Source organism: Canis lupus, chromosome 6, assembly GCF_011100685.1.
Source record: "Canis lupus familiaris isolate Mischka breed German Shepherd chromosome 6, alternate assembly UU_Cfam_GSD_1.0, whole genome shotgun sequence".
NCBI lineage: Eukaryota > Metazoa > Chordata > Mammalia > Carnivora > Canidae > Canis > Canis lupus.
Window position 1 is genome coordinate 41,210,366 of NC_049227.1, and position 23,054 is coordinate 41,233,419.

At 40.7% G+C, this 23,054-nt stretch overlaps 1 protein-coding gene and 1 long non-coding RNA gene across 4 annotated transcripts in view; one reads left to right on the forward strand and one right to left on the reverse strand.

Annotated features, from left to right (window-relative positions):
- Positions 1–1,926: 1,926 nt before the first annotated feature.
- LOC119872346 overlaps positions 1,927–23,054 on the forward strand; it is a 29,703-nt gene continuing 8,575 nt past the window's right edge. Inside the window, exons 1-3 of one of the 2 annotated variants that reach the window (XR_005360393.1) lie at positions 1,927–2,041; positions 3,279–3,401; positions 12,637–12,723. This is a non-coding gene — a long non-coding RNA (uncharacterized LOC119872346). Of the gene's footprint in view, positions 2,042–3,278; positions 3,402–10,338; positions 10,513–12,636; positions 12,724–23,054 lie in introns of those variants that run through there. The other variant, XR_005360394.1, reaches the window with a different exon arrangement.
- Positions 3,074–14,948, reverse strand: CHIA (chitinase acidic). 2 transcript variants are annotated; one of them, XM_038538899.1, is made up of 11 exons: positions 14,742–14,948; positions 13,352–13,381; positions 12,626–12,827; positions 10,801–10,857; positions 9,938–10,103; positions 6,239–6,363; positions 5,961–6,084; positions 5,493–5,678; positions 4,902–5,021; positions 4,673–4,814; positions 3,074–3,437 (listed from the first exon to the last, which is right to left on the reverse strand). In XM_038538899.1, the coding sequence occupies exons 1-11, from the start codon at positions 14,764–14,766 to the stop codon at positions 3,163–3,165; spliced, it is 1,452 nt and encodes a 483-aa protein (XP_038394827.1). In that variant the 5' UTR covers positions 14,767–14,948; the 3' UTR covers positions 3,074–3,162. The 2 variants fall into 2 exon arrangements, with proteins under 2 accessions (XP_038394827.1, XP_038394828.1); XM_038538900.1 differs by lacking the exons at positions 10,801–10,857; positions 12,626–12,827; positions 13,352–13,381; positions 14,742–14,948 and adding an exon at positions 10,257–10,365.

A 23,054-nucleotide genomic window follows, 5' to 3' on the forward strand; every position in this document is an offset into this window, starting at 1 on the left:
TAGTGGCATTAGAAGAAGGTATGTCTGGGAAACCAATTTGATCTAGCAACTGGTCATTGTATTGTTCAAAGACACTTTTCCTCAGATCAATGGCCTCTTTCATGTCCTTCACCAAGTCTAGTTCCCTGCATATCCTTTCCTCAGTGTCATTTGCCATAGTAGTGACTTAAATGGAAACTCCTTCCAAAAAGACTGCCCAAATTCCTATGTTCTGTTTTACTCTAGGCTTTCTTATTCTTTGCTGAGAAGTGTAATTACTTTGGGGCACCTACGTGGTTCAGTTGGATAATCCTGGGACCCGGGTCCCAGGGTCCTGGGCTGGGATTGAGGCCTGTGTCAGGCTCCCTGCTCACCGGGGAGTCTACTTCTCCTCTGCCTCTGCCTCTGCTTGTGCTCGCATACTCTCTCAAATAAATAAAATCTTAAAAAAGAAATGTGTTTATATTAATAATAATACCGAATTTTACTGGCTTTTGCCTTCCCCTGCTTATTGAGGACACTCCTGTATCTATGCTTTTGATCTCCAAGGCATGTCATGTAAGTGCTCAGAAGTCAATACATCAGCTACAATCACCATGAGTGTGATTTTCCCACATTCTTTTTTTTAAATTTATTTTTATTGGTTTCAATTTGCTAACATATAGAATAACACCCAGTGCTCATCCCATCAAGTGCCCACCTCAGTGCCCGTCACCCAGTCACCCCCACCCCCTGCCCACCTCCCTTTCTACTACCCCTTGTTCGTTTCCCAGAGTTAGGAGTCTCTCATGTTCTGTCTCCCTTTCTGATATTTCCCACTCATTTTTTCTCCTTTCCCCTTTATTCCCTTTCACTATTTTTTATATTCCCCAAATGAATGAGACCATATAATGTTTGTCCTTCTCCGATTTTCCCACATTCTGTAATGCTGTCCCAGCCCTGTCTTCTCAATGGTGAATTTAGATCACAGCGCCACCTCCCCATCCCTGCCATAAACTTCCAATGGCTCCACAACTCATTCAAAATAAAATACAAACTTATTTTTTATAAAGATTTTATTTATTTATTCATGAGACGAACACACACAAAGAGAGAGAGAAAGAAGAGAGAGGCAGAGACATAGGCAGAGGGAGAAGCAAGCTCTCTGTGGGGAGCCCGATGTGGGACTTGATCCCAGGACCCTGGGATCATGACCTGGCCGAAGCAAGATGCTCAGCCACTGAGCCACACATGTGCCCCAAAATCCAAACTTCTAACCATGTTTCAAGACCTTATGTAATCTGACTCCTCTTTATTTCTTTTCTGTGCTCACTACCTCTGTGCAACCCTGGTCTTTTTTCTAACATGCCACATTCATTTCTAGCTCAAGGACTTTGTAGCTGCTGCACTTCTGCCTGAAATGCCCTCTTCCCAGATCTCAAAATGACTGGTTCTTCTTGAATATCAAGGCTCATCCCATTTGGGAACTCCCCACAGAAGCCTTTCCCCCTTTTTAAAAGATTATTTATTTATTTGAGTGGGGTGTGGAGAGGGGCAGGGGGTGAGGGAGAGAGAATCTCAAGCAGACTCCATGCCTGACCCAGGGCTTGATCCCATGACCTGAGCTGAAACCAAGAGTCGGGCACTTATTCAACTGTATCACCCAGGAACCCCTCACAGAGGCCTACCTGGACTGTCCAAACAAAAGTACGTTTGTTCCCTTGTCATTTTCTATCATTATTACACTTTTCTCATTTCTTTGTTTGCCTAACACTCTCAGCATCAAAATATAATCACCATAGAGGTAGAGTCTTTATCTTATTTACTACTATGTCTTTAGTACCTAGAATATTACCTGGCACATAATAATGACTAAGGGCTGTGAGTATGATCATGAGTGTGTCATCATTACTCATAAAGCTGCTTGTGCCTCATCACTGTCACCAACGTGGCCATCTACTGTGTGAACGCTGACATCTGTATGAAGGGAGGTGGTAAAATATACAAGTTAGGACTGTGAGCCCTGGTGCCAGCCTGCCTGACTTGAGATCTGGCTCTGCACCTATTATGTGATCTTGGACAGGTGACTTGATTCCTCTGTGCTTCAGTTTCCTGGAATTAATGTTAATCTTCCTCACATGGTGGCTGGGAGAATTAAATAATAAGATACATGTAAAATACCTAGAACAGAGTTTGACATACATTAAGTCTGCCAGAAAAAGAACAGGAGCCATTAGGATTAGGATTCTTTTAGTTGAAATAAAAACAAACTTAAGCCAGCTTAAGCAGCAAAGAGGAACTTATCGTATAGATATAGGGTACTTCACAGAGCCCAAATGCAGAAATGCAGCTGGATCTCAGTAAGGAGCTGTAATCAGAAGGTGGAAAGCTGTCAGTGAGTGTCCTCCATCTCTCATAGTGGCTTTTCTCTGTAGTTCCCCTTTAGTCTTCTTGCTCTGTAACTGCCCTTCTCTGCAGTCCCTCACTATACCTCTTGAGTTTAAATATCCCAGGGCAAGCCACTCAGGGTATGACAGCCATTCCTTGTTGTCAGTTGCAGATTTTAAGGCTTGATAATCTGATTAGCCCTCTTAAGTCTGATGTCCGTCCTAGCCAATCAGCCAAGCCAGGGTAGGAGAAGATGTAGTGTAAGCACGGCAGCAGAAGGGGACAATCTCCTAATAAAGGGACACCCCTGGTCCACAGGCTGGGCAGACATCTCCAAAGGAGTCCACTACACAGATCTTCCCAGTGCCTGGTCTAGGAGGCACTGGACCAGATTGGGGACCTCAGTAGATATGGACAGAATGCCCTGGGCATCTGCTTTTTGAGTAAGCCACACATGCCTGTGCCCCCAAGTCTCACAGAATCATTCTGGCTCTTTCCAGAGCACAGTCACCAGGCTACAGACCTATCTTCTTCATCCGATCCCAACACTAAATATTCAAGCATTTCCTCCCGACAGCCTCCAACTTTCATGCAGATCAACCTAGGCAAAGAGAAGACTGTGGGGTTGCTGGCACTCCCTTTCCTCACCACCTCCTCCCCCTGAGCAGCCTGTCTTTTCACATCTAGATAGGTTTCCACCCAAAGCAATTAAAACCCAAAACGCTCATGTTTTGACTAATGGCTTTTATTGCAGAACTCTAAGTAGGAGCAAGATGTACTAAGCAAAGGAGACTCGGGAATGGAGACAGGTCAGGTTTATGCCCAATTGCAGCAATCACAACTGGTGTCAAAGACAAGCCCAGCCTGGCAGTTTTGCTGGTATGTGACTCCATTCAGGCAATGCCAGAAGGCATTTCTGTTATTTGCCACAGGGTAGAGGCCATTGGCTTTTCCAGCACAGAATCCACTGCCTCCAGAGCTGCTTCCAGAGCTGCTTCCAGAGCTGCTTCCAGAGCTGCTGTTCCCGTTCCCACTTGCACTCCTGGGAGGAGAAGGTATGGGTTCCACAGGCTGAGCAGGGGCGGTACAACCTGAAACAGCACAAAACAGATTCATGGACCTGGGAGAGGCTCCCAGGGACTCCTAGAGGTGAGGAGACTAGTGGCCCTGAAGGTCTGGAGGTGGGGTGCTGTTAGCTCTAGATCCTTACTAGTGAGGAGATCACAAGAGAACTCCATACTCAGGGAAAGCTACAATTTCAAGCTACTCTGGTTTTAAATTATGCTGAGTGAAATAAGTCAATTGGAAAAGGACAAACATTATATGGTCTCATTCATTTGGGGAATATAAAAATTAGTGAAGGAGAATAAAGGGAAAGGAGAGAAAATGAGTGAAAATATCAGTGACAAAACATGAGACACCTAACTCTGGGAAATGAACAAGGGGTGGTGGAAGGGGAAATGGGCGGGGGATTGGGGTGACTGGGTGATGGGCAATGAGGGGGGCACTTGGTGGGATGAGCACTGGGTGTTATGCTATGTGTTGGCAAATTGAACTCCAATAAAAAAAATTTAAAAATTAAAAAAAAAACAAAAAGTTCTCTCTTCCTTTATGTCAAAATAACTTTTTAAAAAGATCTTATTTATTTATTCATGAGACACACACAAAGAGAGAGAGGCAGAGACACAGGCAGAGGGAGAAGCAGGCTCCATGCAGGGAACCCGATGTGGGACTTGATCCTGGGACTCCAGGATCACACCCCAGGCCAAGGCAGGTGCTTAACCACTGAGCCACCCAGGTGTCCCAACTTTTTACAAAAATTACTGAGTGCCAGTATGTCCAAAATACTTTTCTAGGATCTAGGTATATAAGTGGTAAGCCAATAAGCTCTAAGAGAAAAATCTGGAAAAAGTTTAGCGATGTGGTATCTCCCCTGAATTATAGATTAAAAACATGTGAGCAGTACTTAGAGTTTCTTGTTCAGTCTCCAGGTGGACTGAGAGAGACTTTTAATAAGGAAAAAGTAAAATGCTTATATTTTGAAGGTCAGCCTAGTTTCTTGGGGGCTTTCCCATACCTTTAAGATTTAGCCAACATGGAACCCCCCCCCCCCCATAGGCCTAGTTTTCCACAACAGCATAATATTCCTGACCTGGGAGTTCAAGGGTAGGGAAATAATGCAGCACCTGTGTGTCTCAGTGGGCAAGAGCAGTGAGGTGAAATGAGAAGTGACTCTCTGGCCTGTGGGGCAGACAGATGTTAGAGCTGCCTTTTGAATTAGAGAGGAGTCATTGTCTACCCCTGGCATTCTCCTGTTTTCACTTACTTGCACTCTGTAGCCCAAGGGCTTTCTTCAGGGTGTTGACCAGGGGGAACTTGCCCTGGTTGCAGAAAGTGCCTGTGAAGTCATCCAGGTCAATGGCCCAGACCATGGCACCTCCAAAATTGTTCTCCTTAAGCCACTGAGCCTATTTAAGGATCAAGGACACCAAAGGTCATTTTACTTCCCTGGACTCATGCTTGGGCCCACAGTACGTCAGAGGGGCTGACCTTACCTTAATTCCGAAGCTCTTGACATCATCATAGCCAACCCACTCATTGCCCTGATAGGCGTAGGGCACATCCTGAGGAGCATCCCATGCCTGAGTGGCTCCATTTTTCAGGAAGGTACAGATCTTTAAAAAGTCAAGAGATCAAATCTTTTAAATATGATTCCCATGGGAAAAAAATAAACACTTGTCTCTTTGATTATTTTTCTTTCTTGTCTTCAATTGGGATTCTCCTGTTTTCTAATTATGGGTTGTTATTTGAAATTAATGGGATCAAGTTGCTTTTGAAATATTCCTGTTATCCCTATCCTTAATGCTTGATTTTAGGAACCCACATTAATATGAGACATATAGTTCTTTTATTCCATTTTATGCTAATATAAATGACCTTAAATATGTAGTCTGTTTCTTGAAGGGATATTGTTCATTATAAGTGCTCTTCATACTAGATTAGGTAAATGAATAGCTTATTTAAATACTTGAAGCATTTGGAATGATAGCTGTGCTTTAAGTAGATACGCAGTGGACAGAATAAGCACTCATTCTGTTTAGCACAGGGCATGGAATCCACAGAATTGCACAGCCTAATCTACATACCTCATAGTAGGCCCAGAACCCAGCCTGCCTGGTGTAGGGCCCAGCAGGACCAGCGCCAGAGGTGGGGGCGTCAATGCCAGTGTTGGACGGGTCACTCAGGATGAAGGTGTGGCCATAGGCAGGGAATCCAACGATGAGCTTCTCAGCTGGGGCCCCATTGTCCATCCAGTAGTTCATGACATAATCCTGCAATGGCAGGGTGTTAGCTAAAGATACCACCCCGTGGATGACCCAGTGCTTAGTTATGATAGTCTGCTGTTCTGATAGGCAAAATTATATGATGTTAATGACAGATAGTATTTTTTCAAAGCATTTTGGTGAAATTATAGTTAATGAGATATGCTTAGCCCCTAGAACGGATAGTTATCCAAGTGAGATATTTGTAGAATTTTCATTTGTTTTGTCCCTGAATCTCCATGTGATATACAACCATACCTGGTCTGCATCTGCATGTGTGCAGGGACTCACCACATTGAGGTAGGCATTGCTGCCAGTGTCAGAAGGGTATTTGTATAAGGGGCTGTTCTCTCCAGTGTAGCCCTCCCAGGAGGCATGGAAGTCATAGGTCATGACATGGATGTAGTCCAGGTACCTAAGGGATTTAAAAATGTTTGTGATAGTCATTTCCTATGTAGGCAAAAGATACCATTTCCAAAGCCTCCTGAACAAGGTCCCTAAATAGCAAGAGAGACTGAGGACAAGTCTACTTTGCAAAAGTGAGTTTGAGGATAAACTGAATCACTCACTGGGACAGCTGGGGGATGTCATATCCAGACTGGATGTTGGAGATACCAGCAGCGACTGCTGCAGTGATCATCAGCCTGGGCTTGTTGATCTGCTGGGCCTCCTGTTCAAAAGCTTCACGCATTTCCTATAAAATAATCAAGTACGGTAGGTCATCTATGCATATGATTTCAGCCCCTTAAATCATAAGTTTGTATCACCGTTTTCTTTTTCAAAATATTTTCATATATTTTGTCTTTATTTATTTTTTTATTTATAAATTTATTTTTTATTGGTGTTCAATTTGCCAACATATAGGAGAACACCCAGTGCTCATCCCATCAAGTGCCCCCCTCAGTGCCCGTCACCCAGTCACCCCCACCCCCTGCCCACCTCCCCTTCCACCACCCCTAGTTCGTTTCCCAGAGTTAGAAGTCTCTCATGTTCTGTCTCCCTTTCTAATATTTCCCACTCATTTTTCTCCTTTCTTCGTTATTCCCTTTCACTATTTTTTATATTCCCCAAATGAATGAGACCATAAAACGTTTGTCCTTCTCTGATTGACTTATTTCACTCAGCATAATACCCTCCAGTTCCATCCACGTCGAAGCAAATGGTGGGTTTTTGTCGTTTCTAATGGCTGAGTAATATTCCAGTGTATACATAAACCACATCTTCTTTATCCATTTTGTCTTACTTTAGATGACATTAATCAGTTTTATAGCTATCTAATATGACTAGATGCTAGACAATTCCACCAAAGTCCCAGAGCAAGTTAGTAGCCAGGTCATGATCAGATGTAGGTCCCAGATGACCTGTCAGAGCTCCATTTATATCACTATATTCTGAATTTGCTGCAGTAACCTATATCCAGCTTTTGGCAGTATATATGTTGCTTCCCTTCATCCAGTAAACAAATTACTTCATAGGACTGACATCCCATCAAATGAAAGCTGATTTAGCCAATAAAGGAAGTGGTTACCAGGTGATAGGTTCCCATCCAGCACTAGCATATTTACTTTGGGTGACTCTAATCTCATTTGGAGGACTGGGTTCAGTTTTTATAATTGTATTATTAGGGTGTGTCAGAGTGAAGGGTGGGTCTGAGAATTGTCATGTGATACTGGTTAAAGGAATTAGGATATTTAAACTTGAGGAAGAGAAATTATAAGCAGGATGTTATAGCAGTTTGCAAATATTGAATGACAAATTATAAAAGGTGTTTTATCCTTTGTTATTTTGATGGGCAGAGCTAGACTCCCAATGACTAGAAGTCATAAATTATGACTGGAGGCATGTTTTGGCTAAGAATAGAGATGTTCTTTTTAATCCCTAGATCTGTTCAACAAAATAAGTAGATTGACTTTTCAACTAGTGAGTTACTTAACATTGAAACCTTTTGGAGGCTGATCTAGTATGTGAGATGGTGTAGAAACTATCTTGGAAGAGAGTAGAAAAAACCATCCTTGGCTTTTCTTACTCCATTCACTTTTCCTTGGTGATCTCTTAATTATTTGCCTTTGCTGATAACTTTAATATAGAATATAAAGTTAGTTTCTTTGTCCTGAACTCTGGAGTGGTATTCATTCAGGGACTATTGGCCATTCCTATAGGAGGTCCTACAGATTCCTCTCACTCCTGGTGTTCAAAGACAAATTAATGAGTCTTTCTTGTTTCAAATCTGTTCTTCTTCTTGTTTTTACATTTTAGTTAATAGAAACACAATCAAACCCTTCTCAAAGTCAGTAAACTGAAAGTCCTCTCTTTTCCACTTCCTTTATTTTTATTATCTTATTTTATTTTTCTTTTCCACTTCCAATTGGTGTCCAAATCCTATCGATTGTACCCTCCTAATGTCCCTTGTATACTTGCCCTTTCTGTCCTCACTGTTAGAACCTTTGTTTGGGCCATCAGCACTATATCCTTGCCTTCCTACCTGCTTCTGATTCGTCCTCCATGGTTAAGCCAGTGTTACCTTTCTAAAGCACAAATTTCATCATATCTCTCCATTACTTTCAAAGCTGCCCTACAACCTTGAGATATAACCCAAATTCCTTAACATCACATACAAGTCCCACATGATCTGTTTCTTGCCACATATGCAGACTCATATGACTCAATCATCCACATGTATTCATTTGTGAGGTTCCCCTATTCATTGCTAATACCAGTTGCTTTCAAGATTGAGCCCAAGTGTCACTTTCTCTAGGAAGCTCTTCTCGATCCTTTCCCAGAGTACAATTAGGTACCCTCTATACCTGCTGCAGTGTACTCAAAGCATGCTATAATTGTTGGTTATTTTTCAACCTGCCACCTCATATTATATTCCCTAAAGCCAAGGATTATCTTATTCTTATCTTCAACCTGACACCTAAGCCAATATCTGGGACAGAGTAGGTGTTCAGTAATAGTAGGCAGTCTAGTGCAATGGTTAGAGGCAGGGGGCTTGGTAGCCAGACTACAAGGGTAGTTATGACCCCTACTAGGGTTTTTTTTTTTTCTTTAACCATATCTTGGAGAGGGGGTGGATTGAGTGCTCCTGGGAGACTTCCATAGGTGTCTAGCCCCTCAGCTTAGGTGTGGGGTCTTGTCCTTAATATTGGTGTTTACCAGGGCTAAAGCTGTGAAGCAGAACCACTACAAGACTTTCTATGTATGTATACGTGCATTTAATTCATTACAAAGAATTGGCCTATGTGATCGGGGGGGGGGGGCGGCTAGCTAATATAATAAGCAAATACAGAATCAGGCCTGGCTGTCAGAGAATATCATGTGCAGGCTGGAACCCACATAGCACAGGTTGAAGCTGCTGTTCTCAGATGGGATTTCGTGGGGAGAGCCTCTGCCCTTCGTTAAAAAACCTTTAAGCTGATTGAATCAAGCCTCTCAAATTACCCACTATAGTCTTGCTTAATGTCAGTTGATTAGGGGCTTTGAGTACATCTGCAAAATGGCTTCACATCAACATCCAAGTTGGTGTTTGAATAGCTGGAGGCTTTGACATGTCAAAGCCATCATGATGTGCCTGGCCTAGCTGCCTAGGGGACACTAGTGTGTATTGTTGAGAGGGGGAGCTGCTGCCACCCCTGGGTGTGTGTACATTTGTGTATGGGAACCTTTTTCTGAGAATTGGGCTTGAAAATCTTTGATCAGGGTCTAGGTATTAAGCAACTTGCTTAAACCTTAGTTTCCTCTGTAAATAAAGATTGTGAGGGATCCCTGGGTGGCGCAGCGGTTTAGCGCCTGCCTTTGGCCCAGGGCGCGATCCTGGAGACCCGGGATCGAATCCCACGTCTGGCTCCCGGTGCATGGAGCCTGCTTCTCCCTCTGCCTATGTCTCTGCCTCTCTCTCTCTCTCTCTGTGTATCATAAATAAATCATCATAATAAGTCATAATAATAATAAATAAATCAAAATTTAAAAAAAAGATTGTGATACTTATAGTACCTAGATGACAGACTAGATGTACAAGTGAAATGAGTTATAATTTTTAAAATAGAATAGTAGAATAAACCAGAATAGTGCCTGGCACATAGCACACATGTGTTCTTGTTATCATTGTGAAATGCTCTTGAATGAAGGCATGATCTCTAAGAATCTGCGATGTGAAGATTCCATAATTCTAAATTCCAGTTTAGTTGTAGTTGGGAACCACTAGATTCTCTGTGGAAAGGAAAGGCTTTGAATTTTCTTGGGCTAGAGACTGCCATTTCCATCCTCACCTGCACCAGGACGGTGAAGAGATGCTTGTCCTGAGGAGGGCTCCCACGAGAGCCAGGGTACTCCCAGTCAAAGTCCAGCCCATCAAACTCGTACTGGCGCAGGAATTTGATCACTGAAGCAATGAAAGTCTGGCGGTTCTCAGGAGAGGAAACCATGGCAGTGAAGCTGAGGGAGACCCAAAGAAAGAAAGGTGAGGGAGTGCCTTGGTGATCCTAACACCTTGTGGTAAAATTAAACTTTTAGATTTCCACCTCAGAGCTCTTCACCAGGACACACAACCTGAATATAAATATGCTTCTGATTTTCTCTTGTACTTACTTTGTAATCAGTGCTCAGTCAGCCATGGGACCTCAGTGTTCTCTTTATTTTGTTATCCACCCAGCTCTGATTTTTTTCCTAGGTTGCATTTGTTGCTTTGAACACCTGGCTTCCCAGCTCACTGTTCTCTCTCCAAACCTTGGCCACCCCCGCCCCCGCCCCGCGCCAAGTTCATATGCCCTCAAAGAAGTCTTCTGGTTTATTTGCATGACTTCTCTTCTCTTCTCCTAGAAGATAAATAGGAGTGCTATCACACTCTACGCAGGTATTGTGCTTTTGAAATACTTTAGGAACAGGTTGTTTTGAAATCTCAGTAACTAAATGGCTGTGAATAGAATCCCAGAATATCCATCTAAATGTAAAATAAATAATTTTATTTTGTATAGAATAAATAATTTTGAGGTTCTGGTAATTTACTCTAGTAGCCCAGTAGCCTATTTGTTTAATACACATCCTTCATAACCTGTCTTAGATTGTGAAGTTTAAGGAACATAACGTGTTTTCAATAACAAATGAACACCAGGCTCTCTCACAGAGGACTTACGGAGCAGTTCCAAAGTTCCAGCCTCCAATGGCCAGGAGAGTTTTCAGCTGGCTGTTCCTAAAAAGTGAAGAATAGAAAAGAGAAGCTTCAAAATTCACAAGTCCTTCTATTTAACATAACATTGCTTTGGCATTGGGCCTGGTCATATACTTTGATGTTGCCTTGATAACATATTCTGCAGGATAGGGCCCCCTGGGTGGCTCAGTTGGTTGGGCATCTGCCTTCGGCTCATGTCATGATCCCAGGGTCCTGGGATCGAGCCCCACATTGGGCAACCTGCTCCACAGGGAGCCTGCTTCTCCCTCTCCCCCTGCCTGCTGCTCCACCTGCTTGTACTCTCTCTTTCTGTCAAATAAATAAAATAAATAAATAAATAAAGATATCCTGTAGGATAATTTTCCATCAGTACTGAAGACTTTCTTTATAAAAATTATGCTGTTATCCAATACTAAGTATAATACTAAGTGAAATAAGTCAATCAGAGAAAGACAAATGCCATATTATTTCAATCATATGTGGAATTTAATAAAACAAACAAAAAAGAGACAAACAAAAAACAGACTTTTAAATATAGAAAACAAACTGGTAGTTATCAGAGGGGAGGTGGATAGGGGGATGAGTGAAATAAGAAGGAGATTAAGAGTACACTTATCATAATGAGCACTAAGTAATGTATAAAATTGTTGAATCATTATATTGCAAACCTGAAACTAATATAACACTGTGTGTTAATTATACTTCAATAACAACAAAAATTGTGTTGTTATAATAAATGCAGTCAAAATTCTTTGAGGAAATCCAAACTATGAGAGCAGATTTTGTAAAAATATGAATCCATTAGCCATAATATCTATAAAACTTTTTTTATTGGGGTTCAATTTGCCAACATAATATATATAAAACTTAAAAGCATAATTAAATCATATTCTGTTCCTTCAGATGAAATGATAATGTTGCTTGAGCGTAATTACCCTCTCAGCCTCCAAGATAATGAATATAAATCAATTGATTAAAATTATGCACATTTTTTGAATAGTGGCTCTCAGTTTATATAAGAATGGAATACAAGGGTCAGAGTGGGAAATCATTAAAATTTTGGTGTTATAGACCCTTTCTCAGAGATTCTGATTTAGTTGAACTATGGGAGGAATTGACATTTTTATCAGGTACCCCATCCGATTTTGATGCAGAGTTAATGGATCACACTTCAAAAAATACCATTCCAAAGGAGTTTATTTCCTCTCTATCACAGCTTTAATTCTAGCAGCTACATTCAAGATAGTACCACTACTGGTGGTAGTGATGGTATGTAGCCTTATTTTTCCTAGAAATAGCTAAACTGAGAAAACCAGAAATTAAAAGATACCAGGGTTATTGTTTCTTTGTTATGTTTCCTTTTTACACAAATAGAACTCTTAAGATACAGCAGACATTTCTGATTTGGGGGCTCAGTGATGTCTAATCTTCATTATCTTCTACCTCCTATTCTCTGATGTAAGTAGCTACTATGGCTTGCAGTTTCTTGGGTCATAATGAAAGATATTGGCAGGGAAAAGAAGAGACAGAACTGATATAGTTTGAATATGTTAGAAAGCAGGCGATGTGCTATGTTATCTATATCATTGCTACTTAAAGTGTAGTTTCCTGGACCAGAAGCATCAGCATCATCGGGGAGCTTGTTTGAAATGTAGAATCTTGGTCCTCACCTCACACTCACTGAATCTGAACTCATTTTAAGACGATATCAGGTAATTTGTTTGCATATTAATGTTTGGGAAGCACTGACCTAGGAGACACCAAATTAGATCTCTCCACCATCTCTTACTTGTTTTTCAGGCCATTGAAGGCTTGGTAGAAAGTCACATCATCCCATTCGATGGTGGTGATCTCATTGTTCTTCATCCCAGCAAAGGCATAGATCAAGTGAGTACATAGGCAAGGGTCAATGTCATCAGGCTTGAAGCTCCCCAGGCCTGGCCGGTACTGCGCCCAGTTAGTGAAGTAGCATGTCAACTGGTAAGCAGAACCTGAGAGCAGTAAGAAGTGAGAATAATGCCCTGATTTAGGTGCCACTGAAATGTGCTGTGAGTTTGGGCCCTACTTTTATTTCCCTCCTTTTGCCTCAATGCCAGAACTCTATGTGGCGGTATTTAATATAAATACTCTTGCAAGTGAGTTAAAATAGTCTAACTTGGGAACTAGTCACTGACTTGGGATTAGTTATTTTTTACTTTAACAGAGTCATTTGGGGATCTTAAGCCTACGAACCACGTAAGAAAAGATCTCCATTACTCTTGTGAAACCCAGTGAATACCAACTTAAACTCCCAGTGGTCATGCTAAGGAGGATAGCACTGACAGTCAATCCAAAATAATAGGTTCTCCCGATGTCAAACTCATCTATGAAGTAGATAGTAGCTCTCTTTCCCTCATATGGCTTATCTCTTGATACACTTTAAAAAATATATTATTCAGACAATTGCATTATGAGTAATTTATAGAGATTTGTGGTTTATGGTAGGAAAATATAAAAGACAGAGCTCATGACTTACCTAGCTGAGTATTCAGCAGAAGAGCCAGACCTAGAGGGAAGGAAAACACATGCACTCTGAATCAATTGTCTATACCATATGGAATCTAATTCTGAGGCCTTGGGTGCCATCTTATTTGCCATAGGTTGTTACAACCCAGTGGCAAATAGGGATTCTGCTGAAAAATAGGCTTTCCAGGAAGGCACCAACAGATCTACACTTCCCTCCTCTTAGTAAAAAATGGCCATGGTTTCTCTTCTCCCATTTTTCATGTCAGTAATATATATTCCTGAATGCAGAGTTCACAGTCTACTATCTATAGAAGATCTACTGAATTTCTACTGAAATTACCCAGAATGTACTCTACTCAATAAGTACACAACCATCCATGCTTCATCTCCCTGAACCAGGATGAGTACAACCTTCCACAGACAAGGCATCCTCTGAAGCAGTGCATCAGTGTCTCCCGGAGCCTTGGAATTTTTGGGGAGCCACCTTTTAGGAGCTCTTGCAGTAGAAAAGAAGTACCAGTAACTGTGAGGCAAGAACAGATGCCTCTCCCTGGTCTTACCAGAGCACTTCTGACATGATTGTTCTGTAAATTGAATTAGAGGTTTCATTGAGAAAAGGTTCTGAAACTATAAAAGGGTTGTAAATCACATTGTTCTAAACAACTGTTCTAAATCAATTGTCCTAGGGACCCCTGGGTAACTCAATGGTTGAGCATCTGCCTTTGGCTCAGGGCATGATCCTGGTCCCAGGATCGAGTTCCATTGGGTTCCCTGCCAGGAGCTCTGTCTGTGTCTCTGCCTCTCTCTGTGTGTCTCTCATGAATAAATAAATAAATAAAATCTTAAAAAAATAAAAATAAATCAATTGTCCTAAACAATCTACTTGCTTAATTCCTTTAAATGACTGAGTTTCTAGCTGAAATTTTTATGGTACATCAGCAAGTCAGTAGGACAGTAGGGGATAAAAGACAAGTAACTCTAAAAACAGTACACATAATTTCTACTGATTTTAATCCCTGGAAAAGCTAGACCAAGGATGCAAGCATGTAGATAAAAATAATACCAATTAAAATGAGGTGGCCACAGGAAGATGAATACAGAACAAGAAACAATCGATAAGGGATGACAATAAGATAAGCATTGAACGAAAACAAGCCTTTCTTTTAGGACAATGCCTATGGGATCAATGAAGGTAGAAATGTTACTAGAGATAACTGATATTAAAGGAATAAAAGATAGACTGGTTTGTATATGTCAGGATTCTCTTGGAAATTTGAAATGATGAAAGAAGAATGGAACACCCTAGAAGTATAATGTGAAGACACCTTCATGGCTTGTCAGATGCAGAAAGAAAAGGAAATCAGGTAAAAGTAAGGCTCTGTCTCTGACTGCAGACTCACCTGTCAGGAGAATAAGCTTTGCCATGGCTATTATTGGTACTGGTCTAGGAAAGCCTGGATTTACTTTTTATACCATCCGAGTCCCAGGTTATCATAAGGGCTTCCAAGTGGAGAACAATGAACTCAGATGTGTATGTAGCTAATCAGTAAATCAACAAATCTCCTCTACAAACACCACCCTTAGACTTGCAACCTATAGTCTCCTACCACCACCACTTTCTATGCTCTATAAGGACAAAGTAATGCTATGACCCCTAATAAGGTGGTAGAGACCATCACAATGGAAACCACCAGCATAATAGCTTTTATGGCAGTTCCCAGCGCTGATAAGCATCTGTTTAAACATTCTGGTTAGGTTTTTATGTTGTGGACATTTCGTGCCTGGCATGAAAGCATATCTTTATTGGAAAGCAAATAATAAAAACACTTAGAAGTTACTAGCTGTTTTTAAACCTTTTTTTCTTCATGGAATTATTCATGTATAATTCGTACAATCAGTACAAACTTTCCATCTTTAGGTGCTATTTTCTGAACATTTTACCTGCACCTGTTCTTTGAAATGACCCTAAGTCGTCATTATATGATAATTTTATCTAAGAATGTATGGTTTCCAAAATGTCCTCTCTGAAGGGCAACAAGAACTCTCTAGTATTCTATAGTTCCAAATTACATCCAGAAGATGTTAAAAAAAATATTTTCAGATTGGCAATGGGTAAAGATAATGCTGATGATGTTGAAAGGAGTCTCTTTTAATAGAAGTGTTTGCAACTTGACTATGTCTAGAATTTTATGTTTAAAATTAATTGCAATCTGCCTTTCTAAACGTTATCCACTACCATTATCCTATAATAAATTTCTGCTTCAGCCAGAGATTGGTCTTCAAACCAAATGGTCTATTTGTTGTCCCCAAACATGTCTTGCATGCCTTTGCTTATACTGTCTCTCCACCCTTTGTCTGTAACATCTGCTCCTTCTCTTCATTGCCTGTCCCAGTGTGACAGTTCTGTAAAGCCTAGCTCAGACACTCTCTTCAAAGCTCAATGATCTATCTCCTCTTCCTCTGAAATACCTTGTGCACTCTAGTACCTATTATCTGCACTCTTATATGCTCCTGCCTTGTATAATATTGGAAAGGTAGTTGGTGGGCACATGGGTGCCTTCACTGACTTACTATGAATGCAAACTGACTACTCTATCACATTTAGAAACTAAATTGTATCCATTCACTCAATGATAATTAGGTCCTGAGTGCTTAGTTCCCACACATAGGACCAGAGGTTTGGTAGAAGTGCTGCCAGGGAGGATTTCAGTTGTGAAAATAGTAATATCAACAAACTCTACAACAAAAACTATGTGCTAGAGATTGTTCCTGGTGTTTTATATCATTAAGAACTTATTTTTGCAAATGGCTAAAACCAACTATAACAAGCACAGATTGGTATATTGAAAAAATATGAGGAAGCTCACAGAATCAAAGATAAATATAGGACTGCCTCTGATAAGACAGAAATCAAGTAATTCTTGGAGGAATGGAGTGGAAGGGGTCTTAGGATAAACTCTAATTTTATTTTTTAGCCATGCTTCATTCCACATAAGAATCAAAGTCCCAGGAGAAATAGTTTGTGTATCTTTGAGCTTCCATCAGACATTTGATTAGGGAAAAAAACAGGGCACTTGGATTCAAATTTCCATCAGGATTGATCACTAAATGAAATCCTACAATAGTGGAGGGCTAATATTGAGTCACTGAAAAACAATGAATATTCATCAGAGGGTCTACTTCATTGTTTCATTTAGCCCATAAAAACCATTATTACAGTTAATTTTTTTGTAAATTTATTTTTTATTGGTGTTCAATTTGCCAACATACAGAATAACACCCAGTGCTCATCCCATCAAGTGCCCCCTTCAGAGCCTGTCACCCAGTCACCCCCACCCCAGGCCCACCTCCCCTTCCACCACCCATAGTTCGATTCCGAGAGTTAGGAGTCTCTCATGTTTGTCTTCCTTTCTGATATTTCCCATTCATTTTTTCTCCTTTCCCCTTTATTCCCTTTCACTATTTTTTATATTCCCCAAATGAATGAGACCATATAATGTTTGTCCTTCTCCGATTGACTTATTTCACTCAGCATAATACCCTCCAGTTCCATCCACGTTGAAGCAAATGGTGGGTATTTGTAGTTTCTAATGGCTGAGTAATATTCCATTGTGTACATAGACCACATCTTCTTTATCCATCATCTTTCGATGGACACCGAAGCTCCTTCCACACTTTAGCTATTGTGGACATTGCTGCTAGAAACATCGGGGTGCAGGTGTCCCGGCGTTTCATTGCATCTGTATCTTTGGGGTAAATCCCCAACAGTGCAATTGCTGGGTTGTAGGGCAGGTCTATTTTTAACTCTTTGAGGAACCTCCACACAGTTTTCCAGAGTGGCTGCACCAGTTCACATTCCCACCAACAGTGCAGGAGGGTTCCCTTTCTCCACATCCTCTCCAACATTTGTGGTTTCCTGCCTTGTTAATTTTCCCCATTCTCACTGGTGTGAGGTGGTATCTCATTGTGGTTTGGATGTGTATTTCCCTGATGGCAAGTGATGCAGAGCATTTCCTCATGTGCTTGTTGGCCATGTCTATGTCTCCCTCTGTAAGATTTCTGTTCATGTCTTTTGCCCATTTCATGATTGGATTGTTTGTTTCTTTGCTGTTGAGTTTAATAAGTTCTTTATAGATCTTGGAAACTAGCCCTTTATCTGATACGTTATTTGCAAATATCTTCTCCCATTCTGTAGGTTGTCTTTTAGCTTTGTTGACTGTATCCTTTGCTGTGCAAAAGCTTCTTATCTTGATGAAATCCCAATAGTTCATTTTTGCTTTTGTTTCTCTTGCCTTCATGGATGTATCTTGCAAGAAGTTACTGTGGCCAAGTTCAAAAAGGGTGTTGCCTGTGTTCTCCTCTAGGGGTTTGATGGAATCTTGTCTCAATTTAGATCTTTCATCCATTTTGAGTTTATCTTTGTGTATGTTGCAAGAGAGTGGTCTAGTTTCATTCTTCTGCATGTGGATGTCCAATTTTCCCAGCACCATTTATTGAAGAGACTGTCTTTTTTCCAGGATAGTCTTTCCTGCTTTGTCGAAGTTCACCATAAAGTTGAGGGTCCACTTTTGGATTCTCTATTCTGTTCCATTGCTCTATGTGTCTGTTTTTGTGCCAGTACCACACTGTCTTGATGACCACAGCTTTGTAGTACAACCTGAAATCTGGCATTGTGATGCCCCCAGATATGGTTTTCTTTTTTAAAATTCCCCTGGCTACTCGAGGTCTTTTCTGATTCCACACAAATCTTAAAATAATTTGTTCCAACTCTCTGAAGAAAGTCCATCATATTTTGATAGGGATTGCATTAAACATGTAAATTGCCCTGGGTAACATTGACATTTTCACAATATTAATTCTGCCAATCCATGAACATGATATATTTTTCCATCTCTTTGTGTCTTCCTCAATTTCTTTCAGATGTGTTCTATAGTTTTTAGATCCCTTGGCTCTTTGGTTAGATTTATTCCTAGGTATCTTATGCTTTTGGGTGCAATTGTAAATGGGATTGACTCCTAATTTCTCTTTCTTCAGTCTCATTGTTAGTGTATAGAAATGCCACTGACTTCTGGGCATTGATTTTGTATCCTGCCACACTGCCAAATTGCTGTATGAGTTCTAGCAATCTTGGGGTGGAGACTTTTGGGTTTTCAATGTAGAGTATCATGTCATCAGCGAAGAGGGAGAGTTTGACTTCTTTGCCAATTTGAATGCCTTTTATGTCTTTTTGTTGTCTAATTGCTGAGGCTAGGACTTCTAGTACTATGTTGAATAGCAGTGGTGAGAGTGGACATCCCTGTCTTGTTCCTGATGTTAGGGGAAAGGCTCCCAGTGTTTCCCCATTGAGAATGATATTTGCTGTGGGCTTTTCATAGATGGCTTTTAAGATGTTGAGGAATGTTCCCTCTATCCCTACACTCTGAAGAGTTTTGATCAGGAATGGATGCTGTATTTTGTCAAATGCTTTCTCTGCGTCTATTGAGAGGATCATATGGTTCTTGGTTTTTCTCTTGCTGATATGATGAATCACATTGATTGTTTTACAAGTGTTGAACCAGCCTTGCATGCCGGGGATGAATCCCACTTGGTTATGGTGAATAATCTTCCTAATGTATGGTTGTATCCTATTAGCTAGTATCTTGTTGAGAATTTTTGCATCCATGTTCATCAGGGATATTGGTCTATAATTCTCCTTTTTGGTGGGGTCTTTGTCTGGTTTTGGAATTAAGGTGATGCTTGGATGCCAGTTTATTCACACAGAAAGAGGAGCATGATTAGCACAATAGCCACTGTCATAAAGCATTCTCCCACACTGACCTGACATTGTGGTTGCCTTGGAACAGAACAGAGTAACAAGGTAGACTCTAGCATCACAAATTTGGATCCCAATCCTGGTTCTCCTTCTTAGTATATATGTACATTAAACAAGTCATTCTAGCCATTAGCCTCAATTTCCTCACCCATCACCTCTGGATAATAATTTTTCTTATAGGACCATTGTGAGGATTGAATGAGATCACCTATGTAACACACCTTGTACTGTGCCTAGCACATATTAGGTATTTAATAAATTTTAGCCATTGTAATTATTCCCAGGCTGGGGATCTGAATTCCTTGGATAGCTGAGGAGCAATGATGGGTGCTGGGAGTGTTTGCACACTAATCTTTGTGTATGGGTTAAATGACATGTTTCAAACATGAATTTATTAGTTTTTAATACAGATTTTAAATAAAGTACCAACTCATTTGAAAATTCTAGTTGCTTTTTCCTGTATTTCCTCAGTTGGTAGAGGAGGAAAACAACTACCACTCTCCCTCTATGTGTTTGCAGAGAGGAGTCTATAAATTAATTTTTTTAAATTTTAGAAATGGTTCTCCCTACTTCAAAAAGCCTACTATTAGAATCTGGCAGAGAGGAAACAGACTTTTCAAAAGTGGTAAATTTCCTACTCTGGAGTTGTTTAAGTATAGACTGGAAGATATCTGAGGTCACCTTGTAAAGGACTTTTGATTGTCAACAGACAATGGATTTGCTGACCATTAAAGACTCTTCTGACCCCTTTGATTCTTACCATTCTCCCAAGAGGGAGGCAAACTAGACTCTATTGCTCATATATACAGATGAGGAAATGGATAACAAGAACTTGATGAAATTTTACAGTCAGATGTGTAGCCTGAACTGAAGCTCAGACTTGCTGACTCCTGGTCCTATGTTTGTTTACTTTCTTTTTGCTGAATTCTATGTTTCTACTAATGCAGCCTAAGACTATTATCTTTTGCAACAACTTTATCATATTGTTGCTTCACACGGAGTTTCTTTCAGAAACCGACTCAAATCTCACTCATTGTGTGATTGAGAAATTGATTTTTTACAACCCTAGGCATATTTTCATTATATACATCATTGTGTTTTGTGTCACTTGTTTACAGTTTACATCTCCTACTAATAGGTAAGCTCCTTGGAGGCAAGTACTATTTTTTATGCATCTTCATATCTCTAGTGAATTTGATAGTTCTTGGCATTTCAAAGATGAGACTATAGGTGAAGTTGAGGAATGCTATGACTCCCACCCCACAGAAAAGTGACTTCTTTTTATCCAGAACAAATAATGGGCATAGAGTTCTGGAAGGAAGTACTGGAAAACTAAGAGTGGTTGGGTGAACTTTCTGCAGGGTACAGGTCTCATTTGCTTGAGACTGACCAGGGAGTATGTGCATTCATAAGGAGGAAGACCCCCTCATGGACATGCTATACAGGCCAGAAAGTACCACATACAGCCAGTGTCATCCAGTCATTGGTTGTTCTCCTTACTGATGAACATAAGCATTCTGTGGAGTTGAACAAGGCCATTATTGGGAGATGCAGTGCAAAGGTCAAGATATAACTAAGTAATAGCTACTACATTGGTCCCATATCAACTCCAATGACCATGGAGCAAATAACATCCCAGAGGGAAATAAATCTCTCCTGCATGGCCTACTAGGCCTAGGACCTATGATCTTACACTGACAGTGATTTACACTGGCAGATCCCGGGGGTATAACTCAATAGAATATTCTAAAAGGATAATGACATTAGGAATCACCAAAATGGCACCTGGGTCTCCCTGGCTGCATCTACTTCTGGAATATAGATTCAGTCAGAGAAAAGCAAATACCATATGATTTCATTCATATGTGGAATTTAAAAAACAAAATAAATGAACATAGGAGAGAAAAGAGGCAAACCAAAAAACAGACTCTTAGCTGTATAGAACAAACTGATGGTTACCAGAGGGGAGGTGAGTGGGGGGATGGGGGAAATAGGTAATGGGGATTAAAGAATGCACTTGCAATAAGCACCAGGTGTTGTATGTAAGTAATGAATCACTAAGTTCTAACCTGAAATTAATATTACACTGTATGTTAACTAACTGGAATTTAAATAAAAGCTTGGGGGAAAATAGATTTAGTAGCATGAAGATTAACAGAAGAGTCTACTACCTGTGAGAGTTGCAACTTGGGACAACCTGATTGAGAATTATCCTGGGAGGATCTAATGCAAGACAGTGAGAATGCATCACCACTCCACATCTCATGATTTCAGAAGTTTCCTTCCTATACAGCAAGGGACTTTTTCTACTTCCATAAATATCCATGGCATTTTGCTTATACCTGGGACCATTACCGTGGTGAGAATCCTGCACCAAAGTTTTCCCATTCCCATGGTCATGCAATAGTTGGACCACTTCCTTTGCACCAACATCATGGTAAAAATGGCTTCTCAATGCCCACATGGGAGAGTATTGGGACCACAGCAGGGGAAAGGTAATGGGCAAAGATGCAATCAGGTAAGCCATCAACAACAGGTGAGATAGCAACCCAGCTTATTCTCCACCTGTCCTTTAGGGCAGCAGTCCTGATTCCACAGTTGCTAAGACAGGGTTGGGGGAATAAAAAGAAAAGGGCATGGGAAGGGATATCTGGATTGGGTCCCCAAATCACAGTTGTTCAGCACCAGAAAACTTCCTGTCCTCAGTCTCCTAGGTTCCTAACAGATGGCTGAGAACAGATGGATTGTTGCTGGGAATGGCTCTATTTAGGATATTTATAGTATTGGAAAGCAATCCAGTTAGCACACCAGTTGGAGTGAACACTAGGCTTAAGCAATTTGTCTTTGTGTTCACTTCTCTTCATTCTTCTGCTCTCATCCTCTGTGGGTAATAAGAAACACGAAATAGCTATCAGGTTAGGTTTGGAGATTGTCTTAGTTTGCTCTGGCTGCTATAACAAAATGCCACTGATCAGGTGATTTACATAACAGAAATTTATTTTCTCATGGTTCTGGAGGTTGGAAAGTCCAAGATCAAGGTTCTGGCAGGATTCAGCTTCTGGTGAGAGCTCTCTTCCTGGCTTGCAGACAGTAGTCTTCTGGCTGTATTCTCACAAGGGATATAGAGACAGAGATAGATTTAGTATCTCTTTTTATAATGGCACAGTTCCATTGGATCAGGGGCTCCATCCTTGTAACCTCATTTAACCTTAAGTACCTCCTTTAAAGGAATTCTATCCCCAATACATGTGAATGACCCTCTCATGACCATCTTTTTCTCAGGAAGCCCACAACAATACAACAGACTATAAATCTAGGTCTGAGGGAGAGATCCTGGGCCTTAGATGTTGGGGTTTTTCAACCTTATTAATTTCTAAAGAACCAACCTCTTCCTAGTGATATTAGGATATAGACTCTACCAGCAGAACCTTGGCTTTCAGCTCTACCCACTATCTCAGCATTCATCAATTGGGAGAACATTTGGCTTTCCACAGGTGTGATCTTAACCCTTGTGATTACAGCATTGCTAGTGGGTGGAAACTTGGCTGATGTCCTGATCCACATGTCAGCTCTCTGCCAGAATGCATTACAACACACCCTAGGTCATAGGCTATTGTTGGTGCTAGAGGCAGCAAACCAACTTCCTCTCCAGGAGGCCAGCCTACCCATCAGTTAAAGGGTTGCTATCATCAGTTAAGTCAGCTATCTTCCAAGAAAAATTGATAAAGAACCATCATATAAAGGGCTAGTTTCCAAGATCTATAAAGAACTTATTCAATTCAACAGCAAAGAAACAAACAATCCAATCATGAAATGGGCAAAAGACATGAACAGAAATCTCACAGAAGAAGACATAGACATGGCCAACACGCACATGAGAAAATGCTCTGCATCACTTGCC

Coding starts and splice junctions, on each gene's coding strand:
- CHIA (XM_038538899.1), bottom strand. CDS start 14,766: ATGGCAAAGCTTATTCTCCTGACAG. Junction 6,085..6,238: donor GACATCCCCCAGCTGTCCCA/GTGAGTGATTCA, acceptor TAAATCCCTTAG/GTACCTGGACTACATCCATG. Junction 5,679..5,960: donor GCAATGCCTACCTCAATGTG/GTGAGTCCCTGC, acceptor CTGCCATTGCAG/GATTATGTCATGAACTACTG.